At 32.7% G+C, this 14,887-nt stretch overlaps 1 protein-coding gene across 4 annotated transcripts in view; it reads right to left on the minus strand.

Moving 5' to 3' along the window:
- Positions 1-5,261: 5,261 nt before the first annotated feature.
- The window catches only part of Dh44-R2 (Diuretic hormone 44 receptor 2), a 96,465-nt gene continuing 86,839 nt past the window's right edge, over positions 5,262-14,887 (minus strand). For 2 of the 4 annotated variants that reach the window (XM_064436538.1, XM_064436539.1), the window contains exons 7-13: positions 14,726-14,806; positions 14,012-14,091; positions 13,098-13,223; positions 12,009-12,197; positions 9,573-9,739; positions 7,050-7,164; positions 5,262-6,591 (exon numbers count right to left, since the gene is read on the minus strand). In XM_064436538.1, coding sequence (XP_064292608.1) covers positions 6,544-6,591; positions 7,050-7,164; positions 9,573-9,739; positions 12,009-12,197; positions 13,098-13,223; positions 14,012-14,091; positions 14,726-14,806 — 806 coding nt within the window. In that variant the 3' untranslated portion in view covers positions 5,262-6,543. Of the gene's footprint in view, positions 6,592-7,049; positions 7,165-8,138; positions 8,300-9,572; positions 9,740-12,008; positions 12,198-13,097; positions 13,224-14,011; positions 14,092-14,725; positions 14,807-14,887 lie in introns of those variants that run through there. The other 2 variants (XM_053758660.2, XM_053758661.1) reach the window with 2 other exon arrangements.

A 14,887-nucleotide genomic window follows, 5' to 3' on the forward strand; every position in this document is an offset into this window, starting at 1 on the left:
ATATAAGTTTCCTCAAACCATCGGCTCAATAATTTTATTTTTGAATTAGTATCTACTATATATTTAGTTATATTTTACATTGTCATCCTCCCTGTTAAAATATATCACAGTCTTGAGGAAGAATATCTTTTCTCCCAATATAGGGCCCTCAGATAAAGGCAGACGATGTCTGAACAATACATTGTACTTGACAGGAAAATGGAGTGTATTCTTGTCAAAATCGTCGTTGATGAATAGGGTCTACTTTAATTTTTGTTTAAAGTTGTTGTATTGGTGGGTTGTGGATACTTTTTAGGCAATATTAATGCATATAATAAAACAGTAAAAACGGTGTTTCTGTACATTGAAGATATTTAAATAAAAAAAATTTAGATCCATAGAGAATTAGTAATAGAATAAAAAAAAAAGTCACACGCTAATCTCTGGATCTACTGGACGGATTTGAATGAAATTTTTTTGTTATAAAGCCTGGTCAATATATAGGGTATAAATGATTTTGAAAACTGGAACACCTGATGGAGTACTATGATGGTCAGCTAAACAATAAGAAATATTGAAATGACGCCTTAACAAAAGTTATTCAGCCTGATGAGCATTTTCTGTTGAGATATAAAACACCACACACTGTAACACCTGATGTAGACCTATGATGGTACAGCAAAACTACAGGGAATATAGAAATGACGCTCTAATAAAAGTGGTTCAGTCTGATGAGCGTTTTCTGTTGAGGTATAAAAATCGAAGATCTGGAACACCTGAAGAAGAGTCATAATAGTTCAGCTAAACTATAGAAAATATACTTTTTCAGTCTGATTAGGCGTTACATTTGTCTGTACAATTAAATTTCTCTAATAATTTTGACTTCTTACCAAAAATTTTTCGCCCACGCGAACGAAGTCGCAGGCATCAGCTAGTATGTAATACGTGTGCTGCTGTTCTGTTGATCGAGTTATATATAACTAGCTGTTGTCCGCAGTTCCCCTCTCGGTAGCCCGCTCTTGGCGCCAACTAAATGATGAATAAAATATAGTAAACATACCCGAGGTTAAATAAGGCTACGTATGTATAACTAGATCAAAAGATGATATTATTAAGAGCACAGAGCTAGTTAGAAGTCTTTCCTTAGAAGTCAGTGATTAGGTAAACCGAATTAGAACATGTTATTGAGTAAGTATTAGCCGCTGGGTAGCTTTAAATACACTTCTATGCCGCCTATGCCGCCGCTAGCTTCAATTCCATACAAATACAGCGCCGTATTACGCAGTCGGTCGGGGTTTTTTTTTCATAAAAGTTGTGAAAAAGTGCATATCTTAAAGCCACTGTTGGAGAATACGCTTTGCTACGCGAGTCTATCTATAGCCATTCGTCTATCAAAGAATGAATAAAAAAATGTAACGCTAAATTATTCATTGTCACTCTTTCCCGTTTGTTTAGCAAGTTGCTTGAATTATTCAAAATACAAATTGGCTATCACAAAAACAACGCTGGGTTGAACAGCGCTCCTCATATTTTCGCTGCAAAACTTGACTTAGTCGAGCTTTAATATATACGTTGAAAATTCAAATAGCTTCAGTTTTAATATGTTAGATAATGTAACCAAAACATATCAGTATTCATCACGTGAATCCAGAATGAAGTATGTATTTTTGAATAAAAATTTCCTCTTCATGTGTTTTCGACTTTTCACAGATATTTGTTGGAATTTTAATCATGTTTATCATTAAAATCTGTATTTAATGCGAATAAAACTTTACAGAAAACAATATAGAATGGTTGAAATACGACGATATTTAGATTAGTTTAATTCTATTTCTCTATAATTCTATGAATACATGTACATATACAAGTACGATATACATGTGCAAGCTAGAGAACGACCTTTTTAAGGTATTTATTTAAAGGTATTATTTTATTTAGGACCTAATTTGAACAGTCGTCTATTATAAGTATAAATGTATTTGCACTCTTCTTTGAGTTTTTCGAATCTTTACCCCGATTGTAATTAAAACTTTTAATTAAGACAGAATAAAAGAAAACCCTGACCTAAAAAGGTGGTTATAAAAGGGAAAAAATAAAGGGTGGAATATCTTATATAAAAATAACTTTTCGGTACATTTCCGGCCAAATGAAACGCGTTTACAGCCTAGTTTTTATGCCTTCGTAATAAAATTTGGAGGCAATGGGACCTCTAATAGTCCTATTATATTGAGATTCACCTTTTGTTGTTAAACCTTAGTAAATTCAAGTCAAGTTTTTGGAACGAGAAAAATATTTTGATGGCTTTGTGAATACCTAAGCAGATGATTACAGAACGAACTCGCTTTGTAAGTTAAATTAGTCAGCGTGTCAGTGAGAATCGATAGTAAATATTAATCAAATAAAATGGCAAAATGTGTGCCAAGCCTCTTAGACGAATTGCATTCGCTTCCTTGAATCTAAGGAGACCATATATAAGTTCCTGACATCTATATATCTATTTTTTTTTTAATTTTTGTCTGTCAGTGAGTATGTTTATTCGCGCATCACACAAAACCTACTAGATGGAATTGGATGGATGCGGTTTTTATTGTTGTATAGTGAATAGTCTAACTTAAAATCTGGTATTGCTTAGAACCCAAGATATTGAAAATAATAAGTTATGAGGGGAAACACAAAAGAAACGCGGACGTAGCCGAGGGCACAAGCTAGTTTGGAATAATACCATTCACGTAAATCAATTACAAGTAATAACTACAAAGAATATTCTGACAACATTTCCAGCTACCTTCTGAACATACAGAGGATAGTATTTAAATATATAAAATTTAATATAGCCCATTGTGACGACGGCATAATCCTAAAATGAGAGACTATTAGTCGGGTGACTGAGATGACTTGATCTTCGTCTTCATCTCGGCACAGAGTAATAATGCGAAACGAAATTATTCCCAGCCGTCACGGCTTTACCAGGCTTTGGGCTGACTTGTACAAATAGTGGAAGCGACAGGTTTCGGATCTAATCATAAGAAATCAGGCCTGTTTCACATTGCTTGCTTATTGGTAACAGAATATGGTGGCTAAATTATTATTTTATCTCGACATCCTATCCTGTCAACTTAACCAAATTTATTGCAAATTTGCTATTATAGCATAAAGGTCCATGGAAGACAACTTGACGTGCGGTAGACTGTACTTAATTTTGTTTTATTTTGCGTTCATTATTAGTTAACTCGGGGCCCTTCTAAATCTATTAGTTAACTCCATGGAATTAGTAGAACGAGTAACTACGAATATGGTTAACTCATAATAATTTGCCATTTTGTCGTTGCCATCTATTACTTTTATAAGTGAAAATTTGATTACATGATAAATAACTAGAATATCTATGTTATCAGAAGAGCAGCATATGATCTTCATAACAAATAGGATAAAATTTGATAAATCATAAATTTAACGTACGTACGTAACATTAATTTAACGTAAAATTAAATGATAGTTAACAATTGTTTTTATTTAATTTGTCCAGCTTCACGCACACACTGTGGGTTTCATTTTCAATCCAACACCGCAGTTCTTCAATGCAATAGCTAACCGCACCTAGACAGGTCGTTAGTGACTGTGATGTATTGTCCGCCGTTTGTAATCTGGTGATTAGGGAGTAGCCTTGATCATTTGATATATGGTGCCGTCGGCATGTGTCTGGTTTAGTGTTAGGTGTTAGCAGAGTAGGAGAATTTGAGGAATATATGTGAATATTCATTGAATTGGAAACAAAGACATAAACTCAATCTATGTACTTATATTTAAAAATTTAGTTTAGTTGATGAAGTATCGTCTGCTTCATATAACCTCATTATTTATCTAAATTTTGAGCTCATATGAAGCAGACTAGTAGTATATAATGAAATATATTTTAAAGGAAAATTTTTTGAAAGCCTTTCATAAAAGCTGTATTGAAGAACACGTAACAACAAACATCTCAAATACACGAAATCTTTTTCTGTTAGCCTCTGCATACATAAATTTATATATTCAATTTTACTTTTGAAATGGGATCTTCAATGGCTATCGTAAGTATGCATTTCAGTTGCAGTCACATTTCAGGCAGCTGGAGTCCCTTTCAAGTGGAACAATGGCGTCCGGAGCTGAATTTGAAATATTAATGAAAGTCCCACAATTTGCGAGAAATATTACGATTTTCGGAACAGTATGTTGGAATACACATTTATTTGAGTTTTAAAATTCACTGTGTTTTAAAAATACAGTAGATACTCTTTTGTATATACGACTTTTGTGTTTTACATTGACTGGACAGCTAAAATCATTTTTGAAGTTTATTTAATATTTATATGTCCGAAGGAAGCTGTTACAGGGATTAAATAAAACGCTAAAATATCTGAAGATAATCGAAAATTAAATGTTACACAAATGTTTCGATCAAATTCAAATTTAGGTTACAAAGGTAGGTTACAAAGGACAGTCACAAAATTTATTCATAACAATCATTTATGGAAAATTTACAAATGTAGTCGAAGCCAAGTAAATTACGATATAGCTTTACACGTAGTCTGAACGACATTTAAATAGATAGTTATATTTATTTTAAATAATTATTTTTTTAGAATAAATAAATGTATATACATCATATTTGTATTTTTACATATACTGTTTTCTTAAATTTAATCACACAAAAATGTACACTGGTTATTTCCTATAAATTATTTATTTCTTTAAAATATAATCATCACAATCTAAACAAGGATATCGATGTCAATTGATAATTATTTGAATTATTGTACAAAAGAAAGTTTGAAAATATTCAAAATTGGTCACTTAGTTTTAGACTGAGATATTAGACATTTTGGGATAATAATATAAAATTTTAGTGAAATGTGCTATCATTATATTTAGAAAAATGTTATTAGCAATCTAAATTTTTCTAACTCATGCTAGTAACCAAGCTATTATTTTTTTACATATTACGCGCGTTATATTCACTATCTGTAGAAGTTCACTCTTATTAGGTAGTATTTGATCGAGTATTTAAATTTGATAATTCATGAGGAATTTAACTTGTATTGTTGACAAAGGTATAATTATATTTATTTAGTACATTGGAAATATTTAACAGACAATCTAAAAAATGTCTGAGATAAAAAAAATAACATGTTAATATTTTTCAATATCAGATCTATGTGAAAAAAAATTAAATCGAAAAACTTTTATAAAAATCTATACCATATTGAATAGAAACATTGAGAATTTGGTATTTATTATAGTTATTTTTTTATGACAAGCGCGTATCTATAACTTTTAATATTCGATACTATTTACGATATGCTACAATTATTTATGATACAAGTAGCGTTTTGTTTCCCAATTGTTTCTTATATGACTAAAATATAGCAATTCGTTGTGGTCAGCTAAATACTTAAAATATGAAAAACTAAAGTCTTAAAAAATAATATTGAAAAGCCTAAAAAGCCTATGTGGTATGTGCATCAGAAATGAAATTGAATTGGATTTAATAATATATTTATTGAAAAATCAGATATACCTACCTCCAAGAGGCATCATTATAAAGACCAAATCCAACTACGTAACTTATAATAGTTGTTAATTTTAGGATTGATAAGTATTTAGCTGTTCACAACACACCTTAAATCTAACTTTTAAAATCTAATTTTGGCATTTTATTATGTTCGTTACATTTATACAAATTATCATCGTATGTAAAAGTTGGTTGACATATGCTGTAAGTTTATACAAGTAAACAACAAATTGAGAAACCATGGCAAAACTGAGTATTCGACGAATTTTCTAATGTTATTTATTTCAATCGACTAGGTAGTATACTAAGGAGCATATACATGTAATTCTGACATTATTACGGCAATTACAGTGTGTTTTAGAGGCTCAGAGATTAGCTACAATCTTTAAATATACACTTGGAGCTTATAAAATTTTAACGAAACTTCATTTACGTATATATTGTATAAATAGCAACTTACATTTTATTATTACATCCTAGACTACAAGAGCATATGGCACCACACAATTACATTTAATTAAAACAACGTGTAAATTCTGTTACAAATTTAAGTTACCGTGGAGAGTTTATGACCACGTCGATTCATTTTTAAAGTATTTAGTTATTACATGAAATTTGATTACTAAGCATATACGATTATTAAAAGAGATTACATACATTTTACATTCCTCGTGAAAGAATTATTAACCAATATTACCATAACCACTCACATTTTGGTGATTCAAACAAATATTTATTCTAAAATCAGTCAGTGATACAATAATATTATTTATATTTCGTATTCACTTCAGTTCGCATCGTCCATTCGATTTAACATCGCTTTTCAAGTTTGAAGTGGGGTCGGCGTGGTAAGTGACAGTTGGGGGGGTCGACACCACTGGTACATAAGTGGAGTTGTGAAAGTTAGCTGCAATAGAAAGAGAGGCGGGAGAGGCAGAGGGCGCGTCAGTGGCAGCGTCCTCTTCAGACAAGGTGCGCAAGCGCGATAGCGATGGCCTCCCCCGCCCTCCGCCTCACACTGGCGACTGGTCTCCGCTCGCGCTTCCACTTGTTAAGTAATCCTGCGCAGATTTGTTTAAATATTGGAATTAGATAGTGTAATACAAATATTATAGTATGTATTTAAGAACAAAGTAAAAGTAAGTACCTATATTTATGTTTCTATTTTCATTTTTCGTACTATCCAAAACTTGTATCTACTCGTAGCAGGTCTACGCGCCAAGCAGAACTCGTAGGCTTCGTAACGACACATGTGCTACGAATATAGCAAGATTTGTCGTAGCAAATAGCTAGTGAAACAGTTTTCGATAAAGCTGGTAAGTTATATTGTCTGACTCTGATTAGACACAAACATTATTTTTTTTTTAAATATGATATGAGCATCTATGAAATCTTGCAAATTTTTAGGAAACACGTGAATATAAAATTAATTTAAATAAAAATGATTTGATTACAACAGCCCAAATTTTGCTAAAAAAAATAATGAGGAAATAAATATAAACAGTATTTAGGTACTTACAGCATGCAGATGCCTGCCGTCATAGTGTAGTGCAAGCGATGTCCGAGGCACCAGAAGGGTCGTGGTTGTCGTCTCCGAGGCGGCCGACTCCCTCTTGGATGGGTGGCTGTACAACCTGTTCCATTCAGTCGTCAAATAAAAAAGAAAGTTCTAGACAACGAGCTAGCGTGAGTAGAGAGAGAATCTCGCTCTTTTCAGACCTGAATGATGCTTCGTGATCTCTTGTACAATTCCTCACTCTACGATAGAAGCATGTAATTTTTTAAGGAACTAAACAAATTAAAAGTTCAAGTCTAAGTAGGAAAAGCTTTTAGACTTCGTAGAATTAAGCCGCTCTGTATTTCCTAAGAAGTCGTGAGCGCTTCGGTAGCGTACAAAATGGTTGGCACAGCTTTTATGTAACATGTGCAGAGTACTATAATGCCTCATGTGTACACGACATCCAAGCCTTTTAAAAGAGATCTCTTACATTCTATCAACGCAATAAGATACGAGGATAACAAGATTTGCTCCTTACAATGTTACTATAAAACACTCCATACAAATGCAAAACTCCTAGATCTCCTGAATGCGCGATCATTTTCTTTATGTATTACTTAAGTGATGAAATTGCGGGTCATGAATGCCATACAAATAATATAGAAATTTCTAGATACGTCAGTGATACCTTTGCAATTCGTGCTTTAAAATTTATATCTTGTTTTTTACGTCAAAATTTCGGTCATAATTTCCTCGTTTAGAAACAAAATTACGAAATGTAGTTCTAGTAGTTTTTTGATAAAAACTAGAATTGGTTTGTCTCATGTTTAATTTTACAATAAATTGTAAGCTTTCGAATATTGCGATGAGAGATTTAATTACATAGTTGTATTTAATATTATATCGAAAAGAAATCTATTTCATATTGCTTAAACAAAAAAACATTTGTAATTGTAATGTTACTAATTATTCAAATAACTTAATTAGTAATTTTTACTGCAAAGTAAATAAACATACGATGCTTCATAAAAATAGAATTTAAATAAGTAATTTTTCACACAAAATCAGGTGCAAAGCGTAGTCGAAAGAGTGAAAATAATAACCAGTAAATAAAGCGGAGTAAACATTAATTTATTAAAGTAACAAAAAACAATACACATCCAAATCCACATTACATCATAATCTATTTCTTCATAAATGCAATAAGTCCAATCCGGTAATCGAATCCTTGAACCCAGAACCGATTCTTCAGGCTTCTTCATACCGTGAGCCTAGTGGGAAAAAAGGACTGTCAAATATGGATTTGGAAAACATAAAAGAGATAGTTTTTACATTGAGCACAACGGAAAACTACGAACGACTAGAAATTATAGCATAGAAATGAATAACTGTATATTTTATAACTGTATACGCGTCTACATATCAATACAAAAACATTAAAGTATTACATTAAAAAACTTTCAGTTTTAGGGATGAGGTTGAATTTTTATATATCGAATCATTTGTGAACAGCTAAATTTGAAAACTTTTTGATGCACACAATGTTTTCATCATAAATCTGAATTACTATTAAAATCTAAAGTTAAATTCAGAATGAAATGTGTGCACAAAAGGTTTTCAAATATTGATTCAAAATATTTCTCTTAATTTTCAAACTATTACATAGTTATATTGACATTGTAGTTCTGGCAATTTATTGTCTATTAGTTGCTCGGAGTGCTCAAAGGGCGCAGTAAAAGTTTAAAGCGGTCTACAGGGAAGGTCTACTCGCTATGCTGATGCGATTATAAATGGAAAGTAAGTAAAAATGAGAACGGAATACCGCGAAAACAGGAAACGAGAGCAAACATGCACGAGGACTACAAATGGTAGAAAAAGTACTTTTTAATTTAGAGCACTTAGAATATGCTCATTCTAATTTATTAAATCTCGTGTGTTAAGTATACTTTGTCGTTCTAGTTTATGAAAGCCCATATTTAAATAGCTTTATTATGGATGTAACATTCTGCCTTTAAACATTTCTCCCAGCGCATTGTTAGCGTGGTAGTTATATGTGTAGAGACTCTAACAACTTTACGAGTTTGTTCTATCCATAGATGTGTGAATTATAGATATTTTCTTATGATTCCTTCGAGCCATTCTTACTTCTGACATAAAATATTGAAAGAAATAGTAAAAAAAGATAATATATAAATGGGATGCTCATTTTAAAAGTATGCTTTTAATACTGACAAAAATGCGAGCATAACTGATTGATTAACCGCAGTGTAATGACACAAAATGATGCGATGCCACAAAATTATTTCAAACCTCCTAATATTATATCCTATATATGTGGACTATACAAGACACAGATATATTCGTCCATACTTTTGATATTCTAGTCGCACCGCGATGTTTATCTCAATGAGGACAACAACACTATAATCGCGAACATTTTAATCCAAGTGATTGACATGACAGATGTCGAGTCATTAGACCGATTCTGCCTGCCTTAGAAACACATTAGTTCAGCAAGAAAAAGGAAAAAAGTGCAATGCTTACCGTATGCTCTCAGTCCTGGACCTGGGCGACCAGTCTTTGGAGTAGGAGGCGCCCCTCCGCCGCCCCCCGCCGATGGTCCGCCCCGTCTTCCACCGCTCCACGTGGTACATGATCGCGTGCCGCACCTCCGTGTTCATGAAGCAGTAAAATAGGGCTACTGTGAAACCCTGATGAAGAATAAATTGACAATTTAATAAATATACAGCACTGAACGGCCCACACTAAGCATTAACGGGCACAATACACCCAGAACCACCGATAAAAAAAGTATCGTATGTAATTGGAGTTTAACCACGATGTAGATAGTTAAATTTCCAACTTAAAGTTTTATTTTTACTTTTTAATATTCATTGTGTCCAGTACTCGTATAAAAGTACAATAGTTTGTTGTCGTATTTCCCACGTGCATTATATAAGGTTCATATCATAAATAGAGAGAGAATTTAAAGTGAAATCTAAAGTTCAAAGTCGTCTGTCGAATGCTAAGTTTTCATACCTAGGGCGACGTTTTGAAGGCATTCGATGTAATCTGTTATGTCAAAGGATGAGCACATTCAAACTCTTTACGTGAAATTAGACGTACTCTCTACTTAACGAGCATTTGCTTATATAAGTAGTTTTATTAACTTAAGTAAATGTGAGATGTTTACGATTTATCTTTTCATTTAATAAATAAAGTTATAAGGTTTTAGAAACTTATCATAACCATATATTGTTCAATAATTATTTAAATATTAATTTTATTCATTAGCCTAGTATGTAACAAGTCAAATTAAGAAAAAACGATAAGTGTATCTGACTTTATAATTAACGGCAATTTTAACCGTTTCTAACAAATTTTATTGTAAATACAAATTTTTTTGCTAAATAAATACTTTTCTGAAAATTGTTCCGTTTCAGTAAAGGAAGAATCTCAAACAGAACATTAGCTTTGAAGACGGTTGAATGCATGAATGGTGGAGTTAACCAACACGACTTGGCATCTATCCACTATTTCTGTTCTTTTACGAGTAAATGTTGTGTTTTTAACTTAGGTTCAAAGAGAAATAGACTAGGTTTTATATTTATCCGCTTGCCTTTGGATGCGAATGCATTAGCATAATACTTTAAAATTAGAATGTCAATTGAAAAAATAAGATGAAATATTCTATGTCTATGTACCATTGCTTGTTCAAAATTGATTTTTGGCTGGGATCTGCTGTGAAAATTTACTAAACTGACACTGAATAGACTCGGGATTAACTGGCAACCATGAATTTTGAATTAATTCAATTATACAATTCAATATGATATAATGGAGCTGATGGAGCACACTATTCACTGAATTCAGATCAAAATATTCAAAAATTGGTATGAAAAGGTATTTGTATATTGTGTTTCGCATTTGAAGCAGACAAATAGAAAATTTTATTCATAAAGCATTTATATTTTCTCTTCAATCAACAGCACTAAATAAAATAGGAAAGTACTTTTATAGGTATTATACCTACAAAAGTTTGCCTTTTGATAATGTATATAGATTTTTACTAAGTATGTTTGATGAAGGAAATATTCGTTTTGAAAACAGATTGAATTGATTGTGGAAATATGATCGCTTTTTACAATAAACTGCGGTGACGATCACGCAAATTACACGATGTGGGATTAAATTGTTTATTAAACCATCATTCATGAATATGTACGCAGCAATTTCCTTTCTCTTTATTGTGAAACACGCGTTTATATATTTATTGGTAGGTTCTTTATTTATTTGAAAGGAGTTTCGTATAAATTTTGTGTGGACATATGGCGTATTTTTTTCAGCGGCAAGGGATAATTTTATTGCTATTTTGTACAAAATACCACTCATATATAAATATGAGTGGCCATTGTCTTATGTAATGCCGGAGTTTACATTAAAAAAAAATTAAATGTTTGGAAATTTTTGAAAAATCCTGAAATAGATGCCTAATATCACAGATAAGATCTAAGATCCGATATGATACCGATTCATTGAAACAAAGGTGAGTGTCGATGCGAAATTTCAATAAAAACGAGGCCAATATAGTTGTAACATTTTCATCACGCATTCGAAATTTGCCCAAAAGTGGGATCTACAAAAAACAGTGCCATCGTGTGTCTGTGGTGGCACAGGAGTAGAGAACCTGAACTGAAAATGAAAAAGAGGCTAAGATTCATACAACTACGTCTTCGTAGGTATACTACTACAAGCATTCAGCGCCTGTATGCGTGTCTACTAGACGCCAACGGCTGTCATAATGTTCCGCTCAGTAAAAATTTATGAATTGTAAATTGTTTTTAGTGGAACACAGTGTAAATAGGTAGTAAAAATAGTGTAAATAGCTAGATTCGGGGGTGTAAATGTAATAAATGTTTTGTTTATTTTATTTAACCTCTATTCCGATTCCCTACTGATGTGGTGGTGGGATGAACAGACCTGTGTGGACAACATCAGCGCCCGAGTGTAGTCAAACGCGTGGGCAAACCACGAGTCGTCACTGGGCCCGCAGAGCACCAGCAGGTTCGTGATGCCCAGAAGTGGGATCAGCACCAGCAGTGCCTTCGTAGCCTTCCTGTATTGCTCGGTTTCTAGAGTGTTCGCTTCTCGAAGCTTTGTTATTAGAACCTGGAAATATATCTCAATTGAGTTAAATGTCCGAATTAAAGGTAGGAAATTATGTAGATGATGCCAATACTTACCAGTTTTCTACTAAATTAATAAACTACGTACCTACTCGTAATGTATGCTTCATATTGTTATAGTTTTTGTAATGATCGAAAAGTGCAGAAAGTATAAGTAGTAATGTTGTATATTTTTTCAGGTTTTAAGGTTACTCTAGTACATACTAACTGCCGTAGCTACAGTAGTAGTACAGTCAAGAAAATAATGTTCTACAAAAGATAGGTAAATTTATCCTTTAAAATTATTAACAGTATATTATTTATGGGCACGCCGTCGACAAAATTACTGAAATGATCTCCAATTTATTTTGCAGCTGAAGATGACCCGACGTAAATCTTTGCTCATTAAAACTTGCTACTACGATTGTTCAGCGGGTTCAGTCACTTGTCCTTGTATCGACCCCAGTAAATAAATTTTCTTAAACTTTTATTTCCACAAAAATTAGACCAGCTTTCGTTTCGGGTCGGATTTAGAAAAGGAATTTGAAAAGATAACGAGCTTTGTTACAATAAGATACCTTTAATTTCTGAATTATTTTCCTGTTACTGGCTAGCATAGCTAGCGTTTTCAATAAGTTACAACACAATATTTGTCTAATTAATTTAAAGTATTTAGTAATTCTGAAAATAATTAGCAGGGCTGAGCCTTCAATCAAAGTCATTAGAGAGTTTTAACTTTCCAAACCGTGTTTGGGCTTTTCAAATTAAGTTTATAAATCGAACAAGCGATGATTTTAAATTGTGATACTGGCAGTTAGATTGCTTTTAAACGTTTTTTATGTACGCGTATTTATTGAAAATTGAATTCTAGCGCATTCGTATGCTTTAGAAACCTTTAACTTACCCACATTATCCTGATGAGGAAGAAAAGGTTAAGGGCCAGCCCGGCCAAAGCTGGCGCCTTGTGGATCCAGTCTACTTGGTGCTCGTGCATCCAAGTACACATTTTCGTTTCACTTGATAGCGCCAGCTGAAATGAAATGATCTATAAGGTAAATGAACCAAGGAAATACCACTAAAATAATTTTTATGTCTTGAACTGTGTTTGCAAGATAATGGGTTAAATTATGATGTTAATCCGCACATTCACCGCAATCCTGAAACAGTTTCCAATTATCCAATTGTCGCCATAGTTTATGACCTTTCAGACCCACTAATTCTACTTTTGTTTATACCAAACAAAATGTACGTAAATCTAATTAATAATCGTGATAAAGTAATTAAGAAGTTTGAGTTTGGATAATGTGTGTACAAAGTTTGGAAGTTACGTCAAGTTCCGAAAGTGGGACACTCCTTGCTCAGAAACGCCCTATGTCAGGGTAAATAATATGAATATTGTTGAGCTATTAACCGTGGTACTACCAGTAGCCCTACTAGTAGTGCCACGTGTTGACTCATTAACTTGAAAACTTTCTTTGCATAGTTAGAGAAAGTGCAAATCTAGGAAATAAAGTGAATATTTTTTCATGTTTTGCCATTTAGAGATTGTTATTAATTTTATATAATATTTATTTTACATAATTATTGTTATTAATTTTTCTTCTCCAATATCTCCGTCCATCAAAAATTTCAGGATTAAATATCTGTATCCTTGTAGGTTCACAACGTGTTGTAATTATATATTTTTGTGCACCCTTGTGTCTGCCGTAATTATATATTTTTCCCAAAAGTAGAAGCAATCGGTACCCTTCTCTTCTTCGTATTTAAAAGCTATGCTCTTGTCTAAGCATATCCCAAAGTTTGTTGATAATAACATACCCCATCAGGTCCCGTGGATGGCACGATGGTGACGAAACATCTGGATATGGTCCAAATTGTGATGAAAATTGCCGGGGCACCTACAAAATTTGATAATGTTTACTTTGGCCATTTTGTTTTTCTCTAATTAACCCTTCATAGCGACATTCTAAGTCAGTTGTCGTGCTCCCAGCGCGAAGCATAGTTAATCAAAAATAAACATCTACAACATATAGTGTGTACACTTAACATTTTACTAGCAAAAAACCATTATTTTTGGTTGAATATATCCGACGCTTGCGAAACAAAAATTATTGTCGGCATAATCCTAACGGTGAAAGGGTTAAGGTCAATTAAAATATATATTTAAACATTATTTTCTACTTATTTCTTGACATATTGGAAGTTTGCGTATTGAAGAACCTAATAAGAAATAATATTTCTATTGGTTGGTTTCTTAAATTTTTGCCTACCCGGTCACCGGATACTTTCCAACATTAATTAGACTCAAGTTACAATAATGTAATCCTATCGGTATTACAATCAAGAGAAAAGATTTGTATTTTTGATTGTGATTAATAAACTTAAAAATTACTGGATTGATTTCGATGAAATTAGGCATATAGACAGACGAAACCTTCAGAAGTAACATAGGCTCCTTTTTATAGTTTTACAAGACCGAAGCCGGGACGGGCTTCTAGTTTTTAATATTTGTTTCCGAAGTTGTGTACTCACCCCAGCCAATTGTGGTGTACACTTTTAACTTGATGTTTTCAGCCGTGAACGTTTCTACAACTAACATGTAAAGATATAAACCTGAAACAAGGAGTAATGTTAATTTTGGATATATTTATTGAATAGTAAATAGTATCTGTCTTCATTCCATTCGTATAGGAC

The sequence above is a fragment of the Plodia interpunctella genome, chromosome 18, assembly GCF_027563975.2.
Source record: "Plodia interpunctella isolate USDA-ARS_2022_Savannah chromosome 18, ilPloInte3.2, whole genome shotgun sequence".
In the NCBI taxonomy this organism is placed as follows: Eukaryota; Metazoa; Arthropoda; class Insecta; order Lepidoptera; family Pyralidae; genus Plodia; species Plodia interpunctella.